The sequence below is a fragment of the Thermoascus crustaceus genome, assembly GCF_041956765.1.
Source record: "Thermoascus crustaceus strain CBS 181.67 unplaced genomic scaffold VTN00scaffold_13, whole genome shotgun sequence".
Lineage (NCBI taxonomy): Eukaryota > Fungi > Ascomycota > Eurotiomycetes > Eurotiales > Thermoascaceae > Thermoascus > Thermoascus crustaceus.
In genome coordinates this window covers 64,815-88,928 of record NW_027192539.1, presented here as the reverse complement: position 1 = coordinate 88,928, position 24,114 = coordinate 64,815, and the positions used below count along the sequence as shown (strand labels likewise).

The following is a 24,114-nucleotide window of genomic DNA, read 5'->3' as shown; positions in this document are numbered from 1 at the left end:
CCAAAAAGAGATATTGGTCATGCGTGCCGGCCAATTTCCGGATCACCGCCCGGACCATGTCCTAATGTTTCATTTATCTAGTTCGAGAGACATGACATCCCAATCGTTGGGAGATTAGGTGGTCCCAGGAAAACGGGAACGGGAACGGTCCCTGACTATGACTAGGTGATCAGCGGGAAGGTTATACACAGTACAGGTCATGGCGCCGAGGGTATTGTTTCTACGGGAGGAAGATGGATTCTGATTTGGGAACGGTGCTACTATCTACGGACTCCGTCCGAAAAATGCGTTTTTGTTTAGACCTGTAGTGAGGGTCTTCGTCATGAGAATGAATAGGAGTTTTGGGAGCGATGGGAGATGGCTGTGTATATTAAGTTCCATAAGAAATATTATTATTTACCTCAAATGTGCGGGTACTGCGTGGCTCATCTCAACATCTGTCCAGGCAGTATCTTGTTGTCGACCAAAAAAAATTACTACTCAACCACAAAAAGTGCCATAACGTCTGCTTGCAGTTGGTACTGGTATATTCCCTGGCTGACACTTGTTTGCAACCTCTACTTTTGCTAAGCATGCCTGAACATGGAGTGTCGAATGCATGCTCAGCCACACTTAGTATACCCCGCTCAGTTTCTCCTGCAATTACTCCGTACATGTACAGTAGTTAGGTGGCTGTGTCATCACCAGTGAATCCCAGCTTCTGTACATACAACACGTTTTCTCAGCGTTCATGTTCGATTCGTCGAGTTCTTGTGATGGTTGTTGGATATGCATGCGCCGTGTGGCGAAGCAAGGCGAAACTGGGTTGTCGCCCAACGGAATTCTTGCCCTATCTTGGGGCCTGACGAGTGACGTGCTATTCGCCAGCGACCCAACTCCCTGCCTTATCATCCGATCTTGCCCATCGATGAACAGGTGTTTATCAGGCTCCACGTTTGAGTGTTCCAGTATTTCGATGGTCATCGGTCTGTCCCATATAATCCATTACAGCAGTTTCTTAGACTCTTAAGAAACCGCATAGCCATCCTTCCCCGCAATTGCATTTCGCGCATTCAAGTTAATCGGCTGCAGGCCATCATTGAGCACGAACGAACACAACGAGCCGAGTATAATATGACCGACGTCGCAGGATTAGTCCTGGGTTTACCGGGACTTTTCATATCTGCTGTCCAATATTTCGAATGGATTCGATTCGGTCGCCAGTTCGAAAATGACTTCGGAACATGTCTGGTCAGACTGGAAGCCGCGCACCTGCATATGATCCGCTGGGGGGCCTCGATGGGGATCGATGGAGACCCTTCGACCTTTGATCCGAGATCGCTGTCGCACCTGCCTGCTGACGAGATTGAGACGGCGATGGATATCCTGAACGAGATCAACCGGACGTTCGAGATGGCGCGCGAGACATCCGAGAGCTTTAACAGAAGGCAGAGGAGGAAAGGGATAACAGACGCAGAGATGATGATGCTCGATACGGAGACTGAACTCGAGCGTGCAGAGAGTCGGTTTAAGACGCTTCATCGCACCTCGCGAAAGATCGCAGAAAAGTACGAGCAGGCAATGCACCTCAAAGACAAGGCGCGAGATAGGATTGTGTGGGCGCTGTATGAACGAAACCATTTTAATCACCTCATCGACACGGTTTCGACCCTCGTGCGGGACTTGGAGGAGCTATTCCCGGCGCACCGTGAGCGTCAGAGAGAGTTATGTCGACGGGAGGTCTCCGAATTCGATCCTAAATCTTTAACGCTCCTCATGAACGTCGCTGGAACTGATGACGCGCTTCTCAAGGAGGCTATAACTACTGAATCAAGAGCCCGAGGATTGACTTTCCAAGATATTACCGTCCAGGAGAATGCAAGAATACGATTGGGAAACGAGTATGCTGCTGGTGCAACAATATCAGGTGGTCACGGTCATACGTATAGGAACTTAGTGTTCGGGGGCCATTCGGTCTCGCATGCTGGAAATTCTTACGGGGCACCTAGTGTTCTCCGCGGTTTTGGTGAAAATTGAATGGAAGATATGGACAGGGTAGCTTACAGATCTTTCTAAGGAATGATAGCCATGGAGATGGATGTAATGATCTATTTGTGTTGAATGTGATGATGATGATGATGATAAGAGCTCGAAGCTGGCCATCCAACCACCTTCCTTCTTGTCATCCTTTGATCTTCTTTCCTTTATCCGTTTTCATTTTATCTCGGATGCGGAAAGAATTTTCACTATCGTTAGATGGTTCGGCTATTTCTATTCAAGTCGCTCTTTCATGCCTTACTTGTTCACATTCTAAGATCTTCAGACTGACAGCTTGTAGGTATAAGATTTGCATAGGTCAAAGACGATAAAGTTGTCCACAGGTTCGTCAGTATGCATGTAAAAGCGATGAAGATCAAAGTACACGAATCCCAACTCCAGTAGGTCACTCGATCGCATCCTCTCACATACCAACTACCTACTGCAACGGTAGGTATGGATGGAAATATTTGCGTTGTGATAGAAGACAAAAAAAGTTACATTCTGCGTTCATGCCTTGCTCCTGCTAGCTCGCAATGTACAGGGGTGCACAGCCCTGGAGGCAACTGCATATTGCCAAACTTTTCAGAACACGAGGCTGAGGCCAATGGGCCATCTCGGGCAGGAAGACACCGAGGCGCCTCTGTTCAAATCGGATTCAGCCACCAGCAATCACTGGTGTATTGTCTCCATCGTGGTTTGTTCAACCAGGATGGTTTGCGTCAGCCAATGCTGCAAAATACGTGTTGACCTACTGGCAAAATGACCAAACTACCTAATCTTCGTTCGTGGCCTACCACGCCCGCTATAACCCCACCATACGATCCAACCACTTTGACATGGCATACTAGGATCTAGGGCACTGGCGCAGTTTGGGCCGGTTGTGCATGCAGGGAATGTGCTGGGCTTCAGCTGCCCCAAGTCAAATTATTAACTTCCTCCAACTTATGTGCAGTCGTGGGGGACGAGGCACCGTACTTCTCTACTCAATTGCATAACTACATATCTGCCTAGGAACCTAACTGATAGTGGTTTTCCAGCGCATCTTGAACTCGTGAAGTCGCATCTGTAGTCGATGTGGAGGACGTTGAAACCTGCAATGGACCCACTGCAACAGTCGGCGGTATCAAGCACTCAGGCCATGTCTACGACCATATCGATGCGAGGGACTACGCTACCGTGATTTGAGGGAACACCCAGGGGCTTACTATTAGTTTGTATAGACACGGACCTTGATCTGAACATGTCTAACGTAGTCCCTTCCAGACTCCAAAGCTGCGTTGCGACCTGATTACGTCGGCCATTATTCGAACAAATCACTTCGGCCGGTTGCCAACTATGTCTCAAGGCCGGCGCTGCCGAAAATCTTAGTGGTCTACGGACTCAGAGGAGCCGGGAAGTCGCAGTTGGTGTTGAACTACGTGTGACGGCGTGGCAAGAAGCTATATAGGCGAGAGCAATACGAAGCCGTTGGCTTCGTATCCTAGTCTTTTGCTGGTAGCGCAGCGGTTTGGCTCCTAGAATGCTCCCTAGGAGCCACTCCGTGACACTACGTGCAATAGTACCGCCGGGACTACTCGGCCGTCTTCTGGATTGATGCAACTCAAAAGCATTCAATCGAGCGAGATTACCTGCAGATATACGGCCTGCTGTTCGAGATCCATCCAGGTTCTGGATTAGAGAATGTCAGCCGTGAAAATGCAGTAACTGCAGTGAAGAGCTGGTTCAGCGAGCATAATGGGCACAACAAGCGGTGGGTCTTCGTCCTCGATAGTGCAGACATGATTGACAATAATGAGGACGGCAATTTTATTGATCTACGCCGATACCTTCCCGACACGCCTTCCGTGGATACAATTATTACAACTCTGAGCTCAACAGCCAAAGAAATGACGGATCTAGAGCCTGTTGAGGTAGTAGAACTGGAACCCTGGGAGGCTAGCCAGCTATTTTTCCGGTGCTCTGAGCTGAACGATTCAATATCAGAGGTGAGAGTGCAAGTGGATTCAATTGTCAAGGAGCTGGGCTATCTCGCGCTGGCTGTTACCCTTCCCGGGGCGCATGTATCGGCAACCCCTCGCCTGAAATCTGATGTGCGGAAATACCTACCAGAGTACAAACAAGGACGAAAGGATCTGCTCAGTCGGAAACCAAAGCAACATATACACCAGTATGGAGAAAGCGTTCTAAGCACGTGGGAGCGCGGTTACAAATCAGTGTTATGAAGCATCAAGACTGCTAAGCTTTCTCGCATTCCTAAACAGCGAGGATATCTTCGTTAGACTTTTCAGTTTCCCGTATCATCAGCAGACCGACGAGAGAACAGTGCCTTCCCCAAACTGGCAGTCTATCATATCACCCACAAGTCCGTTGGAGAACGTGCTTGAAACGGACTTTGAGACCTTCACAACATACTCACTGGTACAATGGAAGGACGATCAAGGAAGCTACTCAATGCATAAGCTTGTTCATGCCTGGGGGCATGATCGGTTAAACCTACAAGAGCTGGTTGAGTACGGTTACGGAGCTCTCCAGCTTCTTGACGAGGTTACATCTTCCTGCGAACCTGATCCAAGCCTTGAGGCTCGGATCGTACCACACATAATAGCGAGCTTTTCAGGGCTACGTGAGCGGTACAATTCAATGAAAAAGGAAGGATGGAAGCACTCGAATTATTGAATGAACCAGGATTGTTTTGTCAATAAGACTGGTCAGTGGGCAGCCGTGTTTGAGTTGTCTCAATTTCAATATACGAGATGCTATCAACTTGTTGAACATGATCATCCATTACATCTTGCTAGCATGGGCAACCTAGCAAGAGCGCTAATTAACCTTGGACAGTATAAACAGGCGGAGAAGCTATATCAACATCTTATTGAGTCACAGAAGAAGGTACTGGGGCAGAGTCATCCTCACACACTGACCAGTATGGAGAACTTGGAAATTGTACTGGAGAAGCAGGGCAAGCACAAAGAGGTGGAGGAAATAAAGAAAGGCAGAGAAGATGCGTCAACAAGTGCTGGACGTGAAAGTGAGAGAAAGACGTCCGAGGAAGACGACAGTCGCATACAAGAGCAAGACACCGACAACTCTCGCGATTCTCGCCGATCGAAGCGCCTTCCATCACGTCGAATACGGTGGACCAACAGGATCTCGCGGCGTTGAGACATTTGATATCAAAGCTAGAGCGTTGTGTTGGCGTATCGCAAACAGACCCGACATTTTGTTTCCCAATCCGGGAGTCGAAATGCTGCTGGGCTCTTTTGGCTTATACCAAACCCCTGGACTTCTCCAGAATTATATCCGCAGCCTGCTCCACGATCGCGTACACGCAGTACTGGATGTCCGCCGCCGGCGGAATCAGAATGATACTTCCGTCGACACCTCTGAGCCCATTGATGCCCTTGACGCGCAACTTGTCGATTACTTTGCCCCTGGACGCGGTTCCGGCGGCGTGATATTTTGTTCTGCGTGAAAGTTGTGGTCAGAACAGAACACAATGGGATGGAATCAAGTATTAACGGAGAAAACAAAAAGACACACTTTGATCGACACCGAAAAAAAACGTATCAATCCCCTCTCCTTCGCTCGAGTCTGCAAAAAGCGGCCTCTCCCTCCCCCGACCGCCTCACTCTCTCTCAACCATTTCCTTCCGAGAATGCGTGTCGCACAACACTTCTCGCAGCTTCCTCAGCCCCCCGCGCATAATGCACCGGTTCGCCTCCGTGGAGAGGCAATTCAGATTAATCGGTAGTGTGTTTTCAGGGTCGCTCCTGCTGCTGTCAGCGAGTGTGCAGCATGGTGGAGATGCGAGTCCCACCCATCTCTATCATGGGGTTCATCCGCATTGCGCGCGACGTAGCTACCATCCATCCACTCCCGAACTACTTCTTCTTCTTCTTCTACTCCAGTACTCTGTATTTCAGGGGAAGATCACAATGTCGACCGACAGGTGGCACAATTGTATTCGAGGCCTTACTTATATCACCTTATCGATAAGATCGTATGTACAGACATAGATCGATCTTTGATTGGCCAGGATAGCGATAAAGATCAGATAACATCCATTCCATATCATGTCCGTCCTCCCAATGACCAAAGAAAAACCACGCGATGATCCATGATCCAATCAGTCACCTACACGGGATCGAGTCTCTGAGTTAGGATAGTAATCGTCTTCGCTATCTCCATTGTGTTTCTGCGGGGTTGTCATTGTGGCTCACTTGCTTTTTATGGGAGAAGGAGGCGGAACTCTATAAGATGATGATGATATTATAATTAGCTTGCATGCTTGCTTGAAAGAGGATTCTAACTGTTTACACGAATGTGGAATAACATAGACACGCGAGAGGCTAGGCCTATTTGGGTAGGAGGGCATATCTTCCACACTTTTACGGAGTACTTCGTACCGAGACGGTAGGTTACATATATATATCTCTTTCTGTCAGCCGTGTTCGATATACAAAAGTCCCAGTGCCACCAACGCATCGACGCGTCCCAAGTGAAACGCCTCTTCATCGTGCGTGTATATATAAGACCCAAAATCAACAGGATTTTACTACCGTTCCGTACATAGTATTCCGTGTGTCTCTATGTAGCTCGCAAAATCAACTTGACGGTATTATAGAAGCCCTGTAGTACTGTATGTCCGTCCGTTGGTACCCGCCGCTTGGACCGTAGATGTATTTATGCATGTACTCCGACTTTCATTGATTAGTTAGGTAGGTAGCATTTCAAAGGCAAGAAAGCACTGTCCAGTATCACTTATAGTACATGATGATAACAAAACTTGGATGTTGCTGGTATGGTGCGAAGTAAGGAGGGATATCGTTTGTCATAATAATAGCTGTGAGGATTTCTGGCTTCTATTTCCATTCATAGATATGGGCACTTAAATGCGATGCTATCTACCTAGGTACAGTATACCTACACGTCACCGCCACCACACGAGAACGAAGCCACACCAATACAGGTACTCATACAGCGAAGAAGAAAAAAAAGGCTTGGAATCTTAGAATATGACCAAGAAACACTGGGGAGGTCCATTCACCGCAGGCATGACTCGACTCGGACCAGTTAAGGAGCTAAGCTGAGAACAAGGTGGTCGTCTACACTCATTTTCGCATTCTGTATTATCGAAAGCCACGTTCTTCGGGCATTGTCAGTTTTAAGTCTATCAATGAGCTTATTCTTTTCAAAAGGCCACGGAGAAAGCAACAGCTTACGGCATTGCAGATATACAGTACAGTATGCTGCAGCGAACAGTGAGTGCTAAAAAAATGCACATCGAAAGTTGTTAACAACTGAGACTAAGCAACAACAAAAAGCAGACCGTAACATTCAAATAAATTCGCGTGGGGTATCTGAGGCGTAATAACGTGGGCAGCCACGGCCGACTGACCGAGCTGTCCTCCTAGCATGGGTGGTATTCTGCCAGACAAGACCGCTGGTCAATGGCTGGCATGTTATGTCTGATAAGAAATGCTGGTGCTCCCGGTTCCCTAACCCAAGAACTTTGCGTCCGTCGAGAGGCCCATCGGTATTAGCATTATTAAGGGAGCTGTTGTTTTCGGTGTCGCTCATAAACCCCTCCACCAGTTAGTTACTAGCAAGTCGTGACACGTTATAGTGGAAAGAAGAACATATGTAATGGCAAAATATATCACAAAAGCAGGACTGGGATCCAGGGGAGTTCGAAAGTATTGGCGCGAAGAACGTCCACTGGACTTGTGTCATGGAGATAAAGGAATGAGAGAAGGATACATGAAGAAGAATAAAAAGGAACTGAAATGAGTGACAGTCGCATGGGAATAATAGTAATCGGTCCGAGGAGGATAATTAGGTAGTAGAGATAAGATAAGGTGATCCTGGTAAGGAAGGAAGCCTGTGTGGAACGGATTTTTTTTTCTTTTCTCTTTGTTTCCAACCCAACGCCAACAGATAGCCGCCCCATCATCCTAGGAGGATAAAGACGATATGAGAGGGAATAATAGCACGTCTTTCTGAGTATAGGTTGCCGGCCCCTAGTCCCTCCATAACCGACTGGGGTTCGATGGCGAACCCTTGTGGCCGTTGCGCGGAGAATCCTTGCTTGATCTCTCGCTGATAAAATCGTCCGGATAGGCTGGCTCGTGAGTGACTTCGATCGTGGTGTGCTGGTAGACATGTCCCATGGGCGCCAACTCGACTCCTTTTTGGACGATGTTATCGGTGGAGCCGTCGCGACCGCCGTGAGAGGAGTCGCTCGACCCGCGACGCAGAGCGGTGATGTCGGTCCGAGTAGCTTTGTTGTCAACCCCCGTGAGGGTGGTGAGGGGATTACTCTTCCTCTTATTGCTGAAGATGTTGTTGTAGCTGCGGTCGGCGCTGGGTTCGGATTCGATGAGCAGGTTCTTCCGCGTCAAGGTGTACATGAGCACGTCGACGAATCCAGAGCATGTCATCAAGGCTCCAGATACGCAGAAATACGCCATGCTCGGGTTATTTCCTCGGGCGGTGGCCATGCGGCCGGCCGCGAGAGGGAGAGACAGAACGACGTAGGCGAACGGGTAAATAATCATGTACCCGATGACACGCTTCAACCGCTGCAGGCTTTCCGTATGCTGGCTTCCCAAGATTGCGGACTGGGTGATCCTCCGGCGCAGTTGGATGAACATGATGGCGTACAGTGCGACCGTGCCGAATTCAGCGAGGAAAATCCAGATGTAGTGCGTCCACAACCTGTCGGTCTCATACCTCTCGTTGATCCAACACTGCGAACAGTTAGAATCATCATATAGAAGAGGGGGGATTGAATAATGAAATCAGAAGCGGAGAGACGCACCCAAGCCCCCGATGGAACGAATATATCCTCTCCGTGTGAGGCAGCAGGAACGATCACAAGCAACGCCACAAAAGCCCAGATTCCTACCACACAAGCGACGAAGATCCAATGCTCCATTTTTCGTCCTTGGGTCACAAGCAAGAAGGTATGAGCAGCGATAGCCAGGACGAACAGGCCGCTGCTTGGGTCTCCAATCTGCAGCCAGAATCCCTGGAGGAAGCATGCTACTGACGGCGAATGTATCGAGTTCTTGGCAACCCAGTAGAAACAGATCAGGAAGGCGATAGCCTGTTGAAGATCTGCCAACAGGAGGTTGTAGATGAGGATAATGTACTGGTTATACTGTAGGTCTTTCCGCCAGAAAACCAGACGATATGTGATGAAACACAGCAAACTCAGAACCGAAACTAGAGAGACAACGGCGAGAATAGCAACCGCGATGAGACCATTCCGCTGAACAGCTGGCAGAGGATCGATAACGACCGGAGTGGGCGTACTGCGAGGCGACAGAGTGCGGCTGGCGGCATCGCTGCTGCGCAGCAGCATTACCGCGCTGATCAGATTCATCACAGGGATACTTCCTTAGACGGTCTCGGATTTCCAACAAGCATCCTTCTTTGCCAAAGAATCACCTTATCACCTTATATCTCAAAGGAGGGCATGGGTGCCGCAAATGGCACGAAATATATTCCCAGGCGACTGAGACGAGTAAAGCTTTAGGCGTGCCAGGGGTACATATAGACTCGGGACATATCTGAGGAGACTATAGAAGCTTCTCCGGGGGATCAGACGCTCAGATCCCCCAAACGCAATTTTTCACCATAGGCATCGTGTGGGAGCTGTTCCTAGTCTAGTTAAAGATGGGTAACGGGCCTGAAGCCGCGCTCCGTAGGGCTCCCAGCCAGCGGCATAGAAGACGCAGAGAAGTTCGAGTGAAGCTTCGCACCATCTCAGCATTTGCCATTTGCCATCTGGAGACTGGATCCCAATACGAGGTTCAGACGCTTGGGGGAGGCTAGATCCATGAGGATCATTCTGCAACGCTACAGCTCCAATTGCGGACTTCAGGGAGGGCCGGGCCCACCATTATTTGCCGGTCATGTTGAAGGACACCAGATGGTTGGACAAGGCGGTGGAGGTTTTGTAAACCATAATCCCCGGTTGACCTTGGGGCCTTTGGTAGCGACCTGGACACGGCCCGAACTCCTGCTGGGATCTAAATCCACGACCCCTGCTTGTCTGATGATTGATCGTCAGGTTGTGCCAGGCTGCAGGGGTGCTGACGAAAGTCTACCGATCGTGCAGGTACATACAGTAGTTCATGCGGCGTCTAGGTTGACTGCCTCTGCTTTGCAGAATAGGTAATGTCGCCGTTGTCCGACGTGTATAGGGTTATTGGCCCTCACACGACAGCCCACACGGGCAAAACCGAAAAATCCGGGGAATAGGGGAAAGCGCTCAACCATGGACCTGGAGAGAACAGGGCCACAGGCTGCTTGGCAATGTCAACTGCCCCCTTGGCGGAATGTCCATGTTCACTACCTCGGATTGGATATGGGAGGTCCCGCTCCCCAACTTGACGCCGGCGTTGACCCCAGAGGCCCAGACGATCATCAAGACTGTGCAGAGTCGCAGCGCTAGAACGTTTCAGTCGGGCAGCTTCACCGGACCACCGCAGAGGAAAAACTTTGGGCAAAACACTGTCCGAGTGTTTTGTGCCTGGATTTATACCGGCTTGTGCAGCGGACCGGAGTGTCGCACAAGAGTTTGATGCGCCTCATGCGTACCAGGGTGAAGTCGGCCAGTGGCAAATGCACAAAGCTTTCCACTTCATAGTCGCGGGGGGGGAAACTCGGTAGAGCACTTGAAGAATATTATGGCTTCGAAGAAGGTTCAGCAGTCGGTTTCTCTACCATGGTACGGAATCGTATTATCGAAAACAACGACGGATTCTGACAGCGGAAGCTTGATTCTTTCCCAAGCTGTCAGAGTGCGGGTCGCCAGGCCTGCTATCCTTGACCGTTTTACCGTTCTAGTCAACTTGTCAGCAAGGAAAGCTGTTAGGCTGGGAAAACCCACCCGCATTATTCTCCACAGTTCAGCTCGCCAGTCAACACTTGCCGGTTGCCGGAGGACAAGCCCATCTAGGAGTAGAGCGACTCCAAGCTTCGGAGATCCGGTCTTATCTCCAGAGGCCGTCTCCGCGATTTTGCAGTACTGCGGTACGGAGCAGATGATACGGAGGAGATTTCAGCATAGGATCTCGAAAGTTGACCCCAGTCCCTGGCCGATTTTTTTTTCCTTTTAAATCATATCGCAGGCAGGGGCCAGCGACTGGCCGGGTGGTGTAGTTGGTTATCACGTATCGTTAACACCGATAAGGTCCTGGGTTCGAACCCCAGCCTGGTCAGACTTTTTCTTCGGTACACTCTTTTTTTATGCCGGTTGGCATCCTTCCACTTACGGGGTTTTCCCCGCGAATCTCCATGCTTGTTTTTGTCTGTGGGATAATTTAACTCCGGACACTTCTGAGATGATGAGATGAGATGTGATACAGTAGCCTGTGTCCATTGCCTTACCCTGCAGAGTTATTTTCTTGGTAACAGTCACGTGTTGCGCAAAATTCTGTCCCGCCTAGAAAGGCGTCGATATTTGTGACTTGACGACCGGTCAAAGCCCAGGAAATTACTAAGACTCTATGCTACACACGCCGTCACTCAAACGTCGAATTATCGATCGGTTTCGTCGGTTTAACGATGAACCATCTCAGGCAAGTTTTTCTTGGCATCACATTGGCACAGATGATAGATAAATCATAGATCCAAACTGAGTTTCTGTGTATAGACAGACTACTGAGATCGCGCTCTCAACGTTCATTCTCCTTGACAGTCAGGGTCCAGGGATGGACTCCCTGCCACAATACGAATAGCAACTTCCCAGAGAAGGTTCTCGGCCGAAATAGGAGTGAAGCTGAAGAGACCGCGGGCCCGCGGCAGAACTCCTGTCAGCTCATGCGCGCAAGCGCGTTCTCCAAGTCTAAGCTCTTCAGGCACGGATCGCGCCCGAGCAGAAGCTTAACGATCCTGCAACGATCGATCTCGCCAACCTGCCCCTTTTCGTCTTCCTTACGTCCGACTGCTGCATGACAGCGGCTGCTAGTCGCGCCATCCCTTGGCTTCGGACGTAAGGAAGTTCGAAACAACGCTAAATCGCCATTGCAGACACGCCGCCTCAAGACGTCCTTTTCGCCAAAAGGCCCAAAACGCACCCCGGTCGACGAACGGCCCTGCCTAAAAAGGACGCGACAGGGGGCCTGAAGATGGCAAGCTTACCTTAACTACGACTGCACATTAAAGGAACAGGGAAAACCCTTAAGAGGTATCCGCTGGAATTGGATTTCGGTCGAACCCCACAGGTGTCTGCGCGGCAAATGAATGCGCAGCAATTGGACCCCGCTAGGCACCTTGCTTACAAGAAGACAAGTCTAGTTCCACAGTTCCTCGGCCCTAGCGCGTGATAGAGTAAGACATCGGCTGCTTCAGCTCACGAGTATTCCGCACTTGTGAGTACGGGGTTCTCCGTACGGAGAACAGTATCCGTAGCACGGAGCGTTCAGCAGAGGCTGCAGAGCGGAATTAAAGCCCTCAAGTGCGGAGAAGGCGGGGAAGATTGTTATGCAGAATATAGTCCGTCCGACAGCAGGATGCAAGGGGAGGGGTATGAGGGGAAAATATGAAAAACAAGATCATAGCATCCTTGGCTACGAGGTCAAAGAGCAAGTTTCCTTGCCAAGCCACACTCCAGGATCACGCCGTCAGCCACTGACGCGTCGACTTCTTGTATCAGGTCCTAGATCGATCCCAAGAAAAACACAGCTGGGCTGCCTGGGCTGCCTATGCAAAGTCAAGCTCTCTTGGCGAAGGACTCTGCACGAAGATCCTTATTAGTAATATGCCTAACGGAACCGTCCCTCCGAGAAGAGGCTAGAAACCTGCCGATAGTTGGTCTCGATCCCGATTCTATCGGCCCTCCGTCCTTCGATTAATGTACTGCTTACCCATCAGAATACGAAATAAGAGGGATCTGGACCCCTTGGAAAGTTGATCAAGTTGCCGGATCAATATCTACTACATGTATTCTCGAATACACCCTTCTCACTGGACATCTCTAAGGGTCTGAGCTCAAAGATGCAGATTAGGCACCCATAATGCGAGTAATCAAAGCACGGAATACCATGCTGCCAGCTACTGTCGGAGACGTCCAGCTCGGCAAACTCGTAGAAGGAACAGGTCGATTCCTGCGCAGTGAGTCCAGAAGAACAGGAGGGCGGGCCGTGAATTCGTACCCCGTACTCTATGATCGTTATTGGAACTTCTCTTTCAGGCCACAACAAGTCGCAAATTTTCCAATTAAGATTTGATATCGTTGAGACTCGGCACTTGTATGTACTCCGTATACTAACACTGCCGCGCACTCCACGTGCTAGGTAACCTCTCGGTTCGCCGGCATGTGGGCCCGACACGGGACAGAAGTTAATACCTCACTCCCTATTTTTCCGCGTCTTGATGATGCCCAGACAGACAACTTTGAACTTGGGACATTCTAGTCAAAGTCTCTTTACAGATCGAATGAGAGGTACCGGAATCACAGCAGCGTTGTTAAGTTCCCGGACCCTCCAAGAGTTTTCTTTGTGCTTTCTTCCGCATATTTCCTCGGGAATCGGGTACTGAACTGGAGCAGAGCAAAAGAAAGAAGCACTAGTCAACCCAGAACAACGGAAAATAAGCGAGGCGGAACACGGAGAGTGGGTCCGGTTTTTTTTAGTTAAAAAGTCTCGCGGACATTATTATTATTATTCTGAAAACCACGGACTCGGCGGACGGAGTTGTACATCCTCCGTGCTTAGAACAGTAGGACTCCTTGGGTTTGGAGAGAATCCCATTATCCCAAGCATGAATTGGTGAACCAATCATCTGGTGTTATTATTATCTGTGCAGAACTCAGTTCAGAAGCAGACCGAGTGGAGCGCGTGTGGTGATCGCCACTACTATCTACAGTACGGAGACAGGGTGCGAATACTGCTAATGCGATGCCGTTCAGGACACAACATACTGTATGTAGACTGAGGTCCGATATTGTCAGGTCAAGAGATACCTAGGTTGCTAGGTACCTAGGCATTTACTCATTGGGATGTCTATGGGACTGTTGTCTCAGGAGTACTCCATTCTCAGAAAAGAGACAACATTCACATCTACACAGTAGACACCATAGCCATTCACTTCCTTTTGCATTGTAAATAGCAAATAATCTTTATATCGACCAGGCGATCCCGCTCTTTTCCTTCTTTAATGCAATAAAAAATGTGTTTCTATTTACGTCGTATCGACATCTATTCAATACTGCCAGCCGTCTCTGTGCTTTGAGGAGCAGATAAAACTTCCCTGGTGAGGGTGCATTCAATGGGTCCTGCTCTTCTTTGCTCTTCTCTTCTCTCCAATCACCTTTCCGTCGTATACGAGGAAGATCGGCTTGTTAGACTCGAAAAAGAGTTTCACTGGTTGGTAATTAGGGATATACATCCACACAGGATGTTCCTGGTGTATGAGATCTGCTCATAAGAAGCAGTGGATAAAAATGAGAAAAGGAGCAGAGTACATACAACAAAATGTTTAGGAGTAATGATCCGTTAGACAAAATACACCACTGCAAGGAGAGAAGAAAAACATGGAGTTTCATTCTTCAGGAATAGTAAGTAGGAGGTAGTCCTCGTTATTCCATCCATCTGTCGAACCATCCATCCCTGAGTCACGCGAGGTGTTGTTCATTGCCAAACCACGATCCCGCCACCCTCAGTGGTCCTCCATCTCTCCATCTCTAGATATTGTGATGCCTATTTTTTTGCTTCTTCTTGAAGAGTCGAATGAACGAAGGGCTGAATCTACACAAGTGTATCTGGCGTTATTCCTTTTCAACGACGTCAAGAATGGATAGGTAGGGTTCTTGGCAATTCGTTGAAAAGATATACCCACCTAGCTATTTGAAGTTCTCTCCGTCGAGAGGAGTCAAGTCCAATCCACCATGTCATATGATTAGGCCCGCCGATGTCTTTCTCTTTCTCTTTCTGCATTGTACATTCAACAACATATGTAATCGCATTCGAAGACTCTTGTCTACGAGAAGAGAAGGCGGTTCACATGGTCCATACATATAACAGTACCGGTCCATCCAGATGATGGAATCGTTGATGCTGGATCCGGTACCGGTGCATAGTTAGCACGCTGTTGGTGCTTATTTATTTATCCTGCAGACAATAAATAGGTGGTTGCGATTTCCAGAAGAGGGAGAGAGAGGAACATATTGGGTTTATGTTTGACCCATGAAGTGTGGTGCTTGGCTCAGAGGATAGTGTTATCAAGTGGGACATGACAAGAGAAAAGACAAGACGCATCATGATCGTTGGCCACTCATTTGTACTGGCAGACAGATCTTGGATATCTGATGGAGCAACCTGATCTAGATGGATACAGTACGATTGTAGATTAACTTCCGGGGCTTCCGCAGTCTCTGGTTCTAGATCTAAGCTCTGGTAGCGGAGGAAATTGTAGCAGAGGCTGATCTTTAGACTAGTTCAATTTGTGATAGAATGTCGATAATAATGAAGGAGAGGATTTGTCTACGATTTGTTTTTTCTAAAGTCGATACCTTTACTGAATTGTGGCAGGCCTTTTTGCATAAACTACGAATAGAGGTGCAGATGCCTACTACTCCACAAGCCAGATTCATCGCCATAACTCACACTTTGCATTTTCATTCCAATTTCGAGACCTTCCTCTATTTCAGCAATGAGAATAGTCAAGCACTGAGTAGATAGCTTGCACTCTCCCAAATACTGTCCAGTATTTCAACCATCATCACCCAGGTGGCACAGGATGATCATTTCGAATCTGGAGTGGAGTCACCCCACGGCCACCACCTGACCAGTGCAGCAGTGCCTGGCAGACAGGGCGGGGCAGATCCATTGCCAGATGGCACTTCATTCACATGATGCTTAATTAACATGGTGGCGAGCAGTCAAACTTGACATGTTCTGCACTGACAATGGTAGGGTAGCTAGGTAAGTTGCCAGGAATAAGCACACGCACACACATACACTGGTGGGCTGCGTTGCAACTGCCAAGCCTAACATAATCTCGGTTTAATACGAGTTCCAATAAGCTTTTTTAGAGTACTCATGTGGCGTCGGGATTGCTTTTGATTTACAGGGATCATCTGGAGTGGGTGTGGGTATGGGTAGGTAGGTAGAAAAGCTATCCGGGAGATCCGGGCAGGGGGTAAGAAAAGACTGTCAAGGAAGCATTTTCCGTTCCCCCACAAAAAACGGTTCCCCCGAGTTTCCCTGACTTTCAGGGTTTATTTTACCACGTGTCTGTTATTATTAGTAGCTATTTTCTGAGTTATTTTATTGGCTGGATATTAGAACCTGTGTCCTCTCTGCTTGCGCAAAGACAGTGGGGACTTGGAGTGATGCTCTTAGAGGCAAGTCTTGTCACATGACTCATGCATGACAGCTATTACTGGTCATTTGCATGAATGTCGCTGGCAAAACTTCTTGGTTTGATGCTTATGTTACATCTATAAGTGGGAGTTGTGAAACAAAGGTAGTCATTGAAACGGCAGCTTTCGGTCCCTTTGACAAAGGGATTTACAAACACACAGTCGACTTTCTCCGGGTGGTTCTGCAGTAGAGCGGTAGATTCAGCAGCGCGTCAGAACTGCTGCTATGTCACTGGCTCCTCGAGTCCAGCGACGAAGTTCTTTCTAAGATAGGGCTGTACCCAGCGGTTCCTCTATCCCTATCAAGCTCAGATTCCCGAGATCATCACCTATCGCAATTTACGTGGATCGTGAAAAGGGACAGATATTAGAGTCGAGACGTACATCATTCCTCTCATATTATGGCGTTGCGGAAAGGTAACAGGTAAACAATGTTGAGAAATCCAGGTCCAGGAAGAATTTCTGCAGCTGGATTTGAATGATCCGATATTTATATCCCGGTTTAAACTTTCCCCAGCGTATCCACATCGGTTTGAAAAACCGCTCTTTGTTTACTTCAAGCAGGTTTACAAAGCAGGTACGTTAGAACGGACGGAGGTAGAAGATCGACCGGCCTGACCGGCTTAGGGCTCAGGGCTCAGGGCCAGGGCTCAGTCACGTCGCTTTGCTATATGCTCTGACTCTTTATGTTTACTTTTACCACACACATTAAATTAGGTATCCTCTAAATCAATCGTATTTCCCTGTTTAAAGGGATACATGCCCCAACCGATTTAAATCATGACTTGATACTTCATTCAAAATACTCAATATCATCATTCTTCGCTGCCAAACCCAATATCACACTTCATCTCATCGAAAAGGACCAATCAATCAACCAACCAACATGGCGGCCCGAACGCAAGCAACCCGACTCCCCGCCACAGATCTCGTCCGAATGGGCGCGATCGAAAAGCTCACGACGCGCCAGGACTTCGAAACCTGGAGCTTCCTGGTCACCAGCATGCTGGGCCAATTTGACCTGGAAGACCTGATCGATTCCACGATCCCCCGTCCGGCAGAGGACCACCCGCATCATGACCGGTGGAGCAGACTGTCCAAGAAGGTGCGGTGCTGGCTGACGCTGCAGATTGACTCGTCGATCGTGCGCGAATTACGTGACGAGTCGTCGACTGGTTGGAGTATTGCCTACGCGGACGAGACCTACGAGGTGATCAGGAGGATCATCGTTGGTCACGCTCATACGAAAGCGAAGTCCACATGGAAGTCGGCTATCTTTATGAAGCGAGAGGATTATGGATCAGTGGAGCAGTATGTCACCGCTTTCCGTCAGCATGTAAAAGCGGCAAATCTTCTCAAAACTCCGATATCACCATTCTGCGCGAGCCTATTGCTACTGGAGCAGTTGGAGAAGGAGCTTCCAGGTTGGACCGGCAGTATCGAAGCCGGATTCCGCAGTGACATTGCCGAGACCATGACCGAAAATGAATTCCACGAGATTTGCTGTGCGGCAATCGATGAAGGCAACAACGACAATGCAGACAGATCCAAACCAACATCCGACAAGCCACGATCATCAGATCCAAATGGAAACACGTCGTCAAACCTGTCTTCATCTTCGAATGGGCAAACTCATATCCAGAAACATCGAATGGCACCACCAAAAGGCAAAAGCGCCAGGCAATACGTTGCCGAATGGCGGGCCCACGAGCCACAACGAACCCCGGAAGGGAACTGTGCGTTTTGCAATTATCCAGGACACGGATGTGCAGAGTGTAACTACTTGCTGGAAGTCAAACCCCCCGGGTGGAAGCCAAGTCAGTCGATCTGGTGCTTTAATTTTGTACAATGCCGATTCAGAAACCGTCCGAGTTCCGTCTTGGAGGGGACTAAATGCGTCAGTGGTGACGGTATAGTGACTGATTTCAGTGGATAGACAACTACAACATAGTTCGTTGATGGACGGGTGGTGAACCCTGCAGTCAGGCTTACCAAGGCGCTGGAAAATGCATGACTCGCTAGATTATCGAAGCTTACATTTACGGTAGAAACGGGCGAGAAACCGAAATGATGACAGTAATAAAACTATGACCAAAATCGGATTATTGAGGATAAATTTAGTTTCATGTATGTAGTATTAGATAGATCCCGGGAGCAGTTTGTGCATAACTTTGTTATTACACGAGGGCTCTCGAAAAGAGCATCCATTTCCGTTGCCGATTCTACGACTATTTCAGTTTAGAAATTCCTTTTAAAACAGATAACTGGTATCTCGGAATAGAAAGAGCCTCCAGGACTCTTAGAAGAGCACAAAAAAACCACCCCAACCAACCCATCACTGGACATCCAAACTGCACAGCAGTAAAAAATGAGTTGAATACCTACCCCTCACACTCAGCTCAACCTGAAACAAACACCTTCACTCCCCCCTCTCTCGATGGAAAGCCAGAACCAACAGATTAGACATCAGACCAAGAATCCCCAAGCCTGCCAGAGTCGTCGAATCCGAAGCCGAAGTTGAAGAACAGACTGAATCCAAATCCCATCCATCTTTCGCATTATCTAAATCCAATTCTGACGCCGCAATCAATGACGAAGAAGATGTGCCAACACTGCCTGGCCACACAAGACCAGAGCCCGAGTCTGAGTCTGAAGAAGCTTCCCAGTCCTCGAGCTTAGGGGATATGGTGTCGTAGTCAAATAGGATAGAAATCGTCCGAGGCTCGCTCCCTGCGTCAGCAACAGCGGCAGAAGTCGTGGGCGTAGGATCCACTGAGAGCGAGACAGGCGAAGACGGCGACGACAAGAGCAACGACAGGGACGGCAATTCCGGCAGTTCAACATTCCCAGGTTCCGGGGTGGAAGGGTAACATATAGTTGAGCCCAGAATGTCCGAATCGACGTCAGAAGAGTCCGAGTCGGAATCATCGTCGTCGTCATAGTAGACACTCCCGCTCAGTGAAGAGACAGGGGAGTTATCCGACGGAGTGAGTTGGGATTGATCAGCGGACTTGACATCGCCGTCCCAGGGAAGCTGGAAGCGGTCGGCGGCAGAGGACTCGGGATTCGACATCCACTTGGGAGACCAATGCTCTGCGGAATCACGGTCCTCCTTGATGTCGTGCCACTTATCCTCTGAGCGAGGCTCTTGCGCAAGTTGATACCACACATCAGAGCCATAGTCAGAGTAGTCAGAGTCGGAGTTGGAGCCGGAGTACCATTCATGGTCATGACCATCGTCCTCCCCTTCTTCTCCTTCTGCTTCCTCCTTCGAGCCCTCCTGAAGGTCTTCCTCGCTCTTCTCCAGACGCTCCTCTTCCTTCTTACATACCTCCCACTCGCGACGCACCCCCTCCTCGCGCAATCGACGAATGTCCTCAAACTTGCGCCGAGACTCTGCAGCCTTCTCGACCTCAATCTGGTTCCCGTACACAAGCAACTCGATGCGCAGCTCGACCTTGAGAAAGTCCGTCGTGAGACCCTCCAGCTCCACCAATCGTCCACCAGAAGAAGGGCCGCATTCGGGGAAGTGGTGGCAAATTTGAAGACGCATTTTGAATCGAACTTTCCCGGAGCTTTCTAGATATCTGATATGTTGTGGTGTTGTGCAATTGTCGCCACTGGTAGGAACGTTTCGAGTCGGCAGAAAGTTTTGCTTTCAGTTGAGAGGTCTTTTTAAGCCTGCAGGTATCTCTCTTCGTCGATCGCGGCGGGGAGCGTGGATGGGAAAAGAGCAATCTGTACATAGCCAGATGTCCAGAGTTATGTAGTTGTATTCGACGCAGATTCTTTCACGGTCATTCAAACAAAGGCACAAGACCCGAGCATATAGAACAATAAAGCCCATGGAGGTAACAGTGGAGGTACAGAAACAAGGAGTTTGAAGACCGTGACAATGGGCCTGGACTCGAACAATGTCAATGTGAAGATGCATGACAAAGGTTTTCCAGGTATTCCCCGCCGTCGCGCTAGAGTGGACGGATACGACACCTTTGTCACATGGATAGTAAAATTAGCCCCGACAGGAACTTTGATGGAGTAATTTTGAGAATCCCTTAAACGCTGCCAGCAGGCAATACACCATAAAATACTGGTTGGCGCAGGTAGTAGGCGCCAAAGTCCTTGCAGAGCGCCTTAGAAAAACTATTAAATTTGAAGCTATTTGCAAATCCTATTTCCTAGTAGCAGTAGTAGTCAAGAGAGCTCATCTTTCATATAGGCAGATTAAACAATCTAGAATAGGCAGATTAAATGACCTAGGATAGGCAGATCCAAAGATCTAGGGTAGGCAGATCAAATGAGCGGCCCCAGGACCGGGCCGGGGGCACGTGATGTTTCCTTTATTTTCAACCAATAAGAAAGAAGAGAGATTAGATACCAATAAGAAGATCTTCCGCAAATTAACTGCAATTAGGCAGCCAGGGCCTTCTTTTTAGACAAGTGACATCCTTCGCTTCACAAACGTTATATGCTATGGCTAGGCTTCTTAATTAGAGATTATGGAGCGCAGCTATTGGAAGGCGAAAGCAGGGTAGATGTATCATATTCCGAGCCATGAGTTCATCTAGGAGACTGAATTCGACTTTCATTGATACTTAAAGCAACAGGTACTGTCAGCTCGTCTCACTCGCTATCAATATCATCGTTAACGCTGCAGAGGGGGCTCACATCTTTAATTACCATATTCATTGTTACCGAGTTGTGGGACATCCTCCCGATATGCCACTCGAAATAAGTTTTCCATAGTTCGGTAAACAAGGTATGGGGATTTTATTCTGGTGATCAAAGAGGGACTAACCTCGCTGACACGGTGGCACATCAACCAACAAAGGAAAGTAGGAATCAACACAGGAAGAGATTATGGGAGATTGCGCTCAAATCAGCCGACACACACAACACAGTCAAGCGCGCCAACATCCATTTAGACTCATAATGAGCGAAATGAAAAACAGAGTGAAAACAAAAAAAAGAACAAGCCCAAGGAACATCCACAGGTAGTCTGGCTATGATAGGGGGCGATGACTCGGGCCTAAGGCTTTCTCCCATACACAAAATGAATCACAGCATACATATGGTATTCAGAACTCTTCAGCTCGTTCTTCACATGCGCGCAAAGCACCTGTATCTCTTTCTCATCCCAGTTAAGAACACGAGAAAAGAGGGCAAAGGTGTAGGCGTCGACAGCTTGGATTTGCTGGGCTTGTTGATACTTGCCTATCTCCTTCAGCTTTGGATCCTTGGGCCATCTACCCACTGGGAGCTGTACCAGAATCCAGCTTTAGTAATCGTCCATGTAGAAAGGCTGGAAGATTAACAAACCTTGTATGGCACATCTCTCACATCAACAAATCCTGCCTTCTCCATCTTCTCTTTCCATTTGGGCAGCTCGTAAAAGGACTTCCCAAACTTCGCAGCTGCTTCACGGATATTCTTTGTCCATTCCTGACAGTATGTGGCCTTTTCAGCAGTCCCATCATCTGAGAACAGATAACCTTCTGCACTTTGCATCTCAAGCCATCCACCTGGCTTCAGACTTTTAAAGGCTTGGCGGAAAAACCGATCGTAATCTGCGACAAATCCGTTGAGTTCTCGGGTATGTATGAAATCAAATGGCCTTTTAAACAGCCACTCTTGCTCGAAGTCATCAATTTCAAATGTACAGTTGGGAGGAACCCTACTCAAATTAGCACTGGACATGTTAATTTAATAACGAGTCACTGCATAATTACCATTGAGGTTGAATGGGGCTCAAGTCAGTGCCAATGACTTCTGCAGATGGATATTCTCTGAATTATGTATTTAGCAGCGGCTCGAATGCCGAATATAAGAGTCTAACGCACTCGGCAAATTGAATCGCCCATATCCCCGTACCAGTACCAACGTCTAAGACTCGCTGACAGGCTCGGCCGATCGGTGCAAGGTGAAGGTATCCTCCTAAAAGGAGACGGTAAATATGATTAAACAGGTCCATTCGATCTTGTTCCTCGTCATCATTTGGCTAGCAGGAGATCAGTCACTTGTGTATGAACCGGGATTTGGCGAAATACCAAAAGGTATGTCCCTTCATGAAAAGCATGATATCGGCGTCCGTTCTGACCACAATGTCAGCATGATCTTCCATAGGTATGAGTACCCATGCACCCATCTGTTGATCTCACCTCATATCTGTATATTTAATTGCGGCTCAGTCTATGGTTGCTGCTGATACAATCGATGGGAACTTACCTGTAGTTCCGGATGCCGGACGTCAGGGATGATACATAACTGGAAGACCCTATCCTATAACAAGTCTCAGACTGGATTATGGAGATAAAGATCCCGTCGCTCGAGATGCTCACGAGTCGTTGAAAGCCGAATCCGCGTCATTGAAAGCATTTTCCTGGACCGTGTTAGTGAAAGGTTTGCTGTATCATGTTGTAGCCAGCACAAACACACTCACATCTATCTCCAGGTTATTCTCGGCATGCGCAGCAGGTGGGATCTCGGCTGCAGCTTCGGTGCTCTGCTGGACATTGCCAGCTGCTTCGTTCTGAGCCATCACTTCGGTGCTGGCGTCGAGGTTGAATGGATCCAAGTGATAATAGGGAGTTCTGTAGAAAACTGCAGCTGAGGGACGAATGCCCTGCTATAAAATAGCATTCCCCCGCTTCTCGTTGTGGGATTGACCGCCTGTCTTTTCCCGGTTCAAGGGGAATAGAAGGTGCTTACATACCCTGTCAGCGCACCAAAACTACTGCGCTGTCCGCACGGATGGTTTCACCAGCTAGGCCATTGTTGCTAGTTGCGAAGACCTTGGTTGTGGTGCTATCATGGCGTTCGTGCGCAGTAGCGTGACAATCCCTGTAAGCGCGACTTCAGGGCTGGAAGCCCAGCGTTAGCCTTTCTAACTTGCGATTTGTCTCGATTACTCCCAGCTTTTGCTGGCGGTGCCAAATAGCAAAACGTTTCCGAACACCGCCTGCGGGAACGGTGATTTTTACAGCAGCTTTCACTACTCCGTAGTAATTGCCGGGTCCCCATCGTTGGGTACCATGCCTCGAAAGTTGTGTGCGGAGTACACTTTACACAGTCCGGACATGCAAGACGGATGCGCCGTAGGCACAGACGGCAGCATCGTGCTCGCATTGAGCACACAGTCCTTGGAGATTGACATGGAGCCATTCACCAAAACAAAGATGGGTCGCCTCCTCCATGCAAGTCTGGCGGCGCGGGCCGTCGGATGTTCTGTATGCAAGCGTGGCGCGGTTTAATAGCGTCGTACCCAATTTGCCGCTGATAATCATGTCGGTTGAGAAGGGGGTTCGACGGAATATAAAAAGCATGCAGGCCATTCGGGTGAAAATAAATAATCCTTTGGTACCTTTACTGACTGTAAGTACACAGTAACAGACGGAGCTCTCGGTCCTAGATACTTGGGCTTTGCTCCGACTACCGGGATCGTGCCTGCACTAAGCGCCGCCGTAGCCGCCGGTCCGGACTTCCGCTGTAGTACATACTTCTTATCGACGGTCGCAGTCTAGACTCCAGGGCGTTAGCTCCTCTCCACTCAACGGGGGCGAACTTGAAGACCTTCCTGTGGAGGCTAGTAAGTTCTGCTTCCGTATCAACTGTCTGACTTTCTGGCAAGTTTACTGGACCCTGGTGAATATACCCGCTGCGAACGGGCCGAGTGTAAGAATCTTGCAACACAAGGTTAACGACAAAAGTCTGCCTTTACGGCG

At 48.8% G+C, this 24,114-nt stretch overlaps 7 protein-coding genes and 1 non-coding gene across 8 annotated transcripts; 5 read left to right on the top strand and 3 right to left on the bottom strand.

The window, feature by feature from the left end:
* Positions 1–1,113: 1,113 nt before the first annotated feature.
* Positions 1,114–4,695, top strand: VTN00DRAFT_3202 (uncharacterized protein; the record flags this gene model as incomplete). Its single annotated transcript, XM_069429494.1, has 4 exons — positions 1,114–1,891; positions 3,283–3,437; positions 3,579–4,186; positions 4,281–4,695. The coding sequence occupies 4 exons, from the start codon at positions 1,114–1,116 to the stop codon at positions 4,693–4,695; spliced, it is 1,956 nt and encodes a 651-aa protein (XP_069282940.1).
* Positions 4,696–5,020: 325 nt separating this feature from the next.
* Positions 5,021–5,491, top strand: VTN00DRAFT_3201 (uncharacterized protein; the record flags this gene model as incomplete). The annotated part of the gene is made up of 1 exon (XM_069429493.1): positions 5,021–5,491. The coding sequence occupies one exon, from the start codon at positions 5,021–5,023 to the stop codon at positions 5,489–5,491; it is 471 nt and encodes a 156-aa protein (XP_069282939.1).
* Positions 5,492–8,039: 2,548 nt separating this feature from the next.
* VTN00DRAFT_3200 (uncharacterized protein) lies at positions 8,040–9,385 on the bottom strand (the record flags this gene model as incomplete). The annotated part of the gene is made up of 2 exons (XM_069429492.1): positions 8,040–8,768; positions 8,840–9,385. 2 exons carry the CDS (start codon positions 9,383–9,385, stop codon positions 8,040–8,042), a joined length of 1,275 nt encoding a protein of 424 aa, XP_069282938.1.
* Positions 9,386–10,364: 979 nt separating this feature from the next.
* On the top strand, positions 10,365–10,610 carry VTN00DRAFT_3199 (uncharacterized protein; the record flags this gene model as incomplete). The annotated part of the gene is made up of 1 exon (XM_069429489.1): positions 10,365–10,610. The coding sequence occupies one exon, from the start codon at positions 10,365–10,367 to the stop codon at positions 10,608–10,610; it is 246 nt and encodes an 81-aa protein (XP_069282937.1).
* A 565-nt stretch (positions 10,611–11,175) lies between these two features.
* VTN00DRAFT_t218 lies at positions 11,176–11,249 on the top strand. Its single transcript has one exon. It is a non-coding gene; the product is annotated as a tRNA-Val (tRNA).
* Positions 11,250–17,279: 6,030 nt separating this feature from the next.
* On the top strand, positions 17,280–18,352 carry VTN00DRAFT_3198 (uncharacterized protein; the record flags this gene model as incomplete). The annotated part of the gene is made up of 2 exons (XM_069429488.1): positions 17,280–18,129; positions 18,330–18,352. The coding sequence occupies 2 exons, from the start codon at positions 17,280–17,282 to the stop codon at positions 18,350–18,352; spliced, it is 873 nt and encodes a 290-aa protein (XP_069282936.1).
* A 460-nt stretch (positions 18,353–18,812) lies between these two features.
* Positions 18,813–19,946, bottom strand: VTN00DRAFT_3197 (uncharacterized protein; the record flags this gene model as incomplete). Its single annotated transcript, XM_069429487.1, has 1 exon — positions 18,813–19,946. The coding sequence occupies one exon, from the start codon at positions 19,944–19,946 to the stop codon at positions 18,813–18,815; it is 1,134 nt and encodes a 377-aa protein (XP_069282935.1).
* A 1,476-nt stretch (positions 19,947–21,422) lies between these two features.
* VTN00DRAFT_3196 (uncharacterized protein) lies at positions 21,423–22,931 on the bottom strand (the record flags this gene model as incomplete). Its single annotated transcript, XM_069429486.1, has 9 exons — positions 21,423–21,653; positions 21,713–22,067; positions 22,123–22,179; positions 22,234–22,391; positions 22,441–22,485; positions 22,552–22,558; positions 22,619–22,672; positions 22,732–22,772; positions 22,833–22,931. 9 exons carry the CDS (start codon positions 22,929–22,931, stop codon positions 21,423–21,425), a joined length of 1,047 nt encoding a protein of 348 aa, XP_069282934.1.
* Between the last annotated feature and the right edge of the window lie 1,183 nt (positions 22,932–24,114).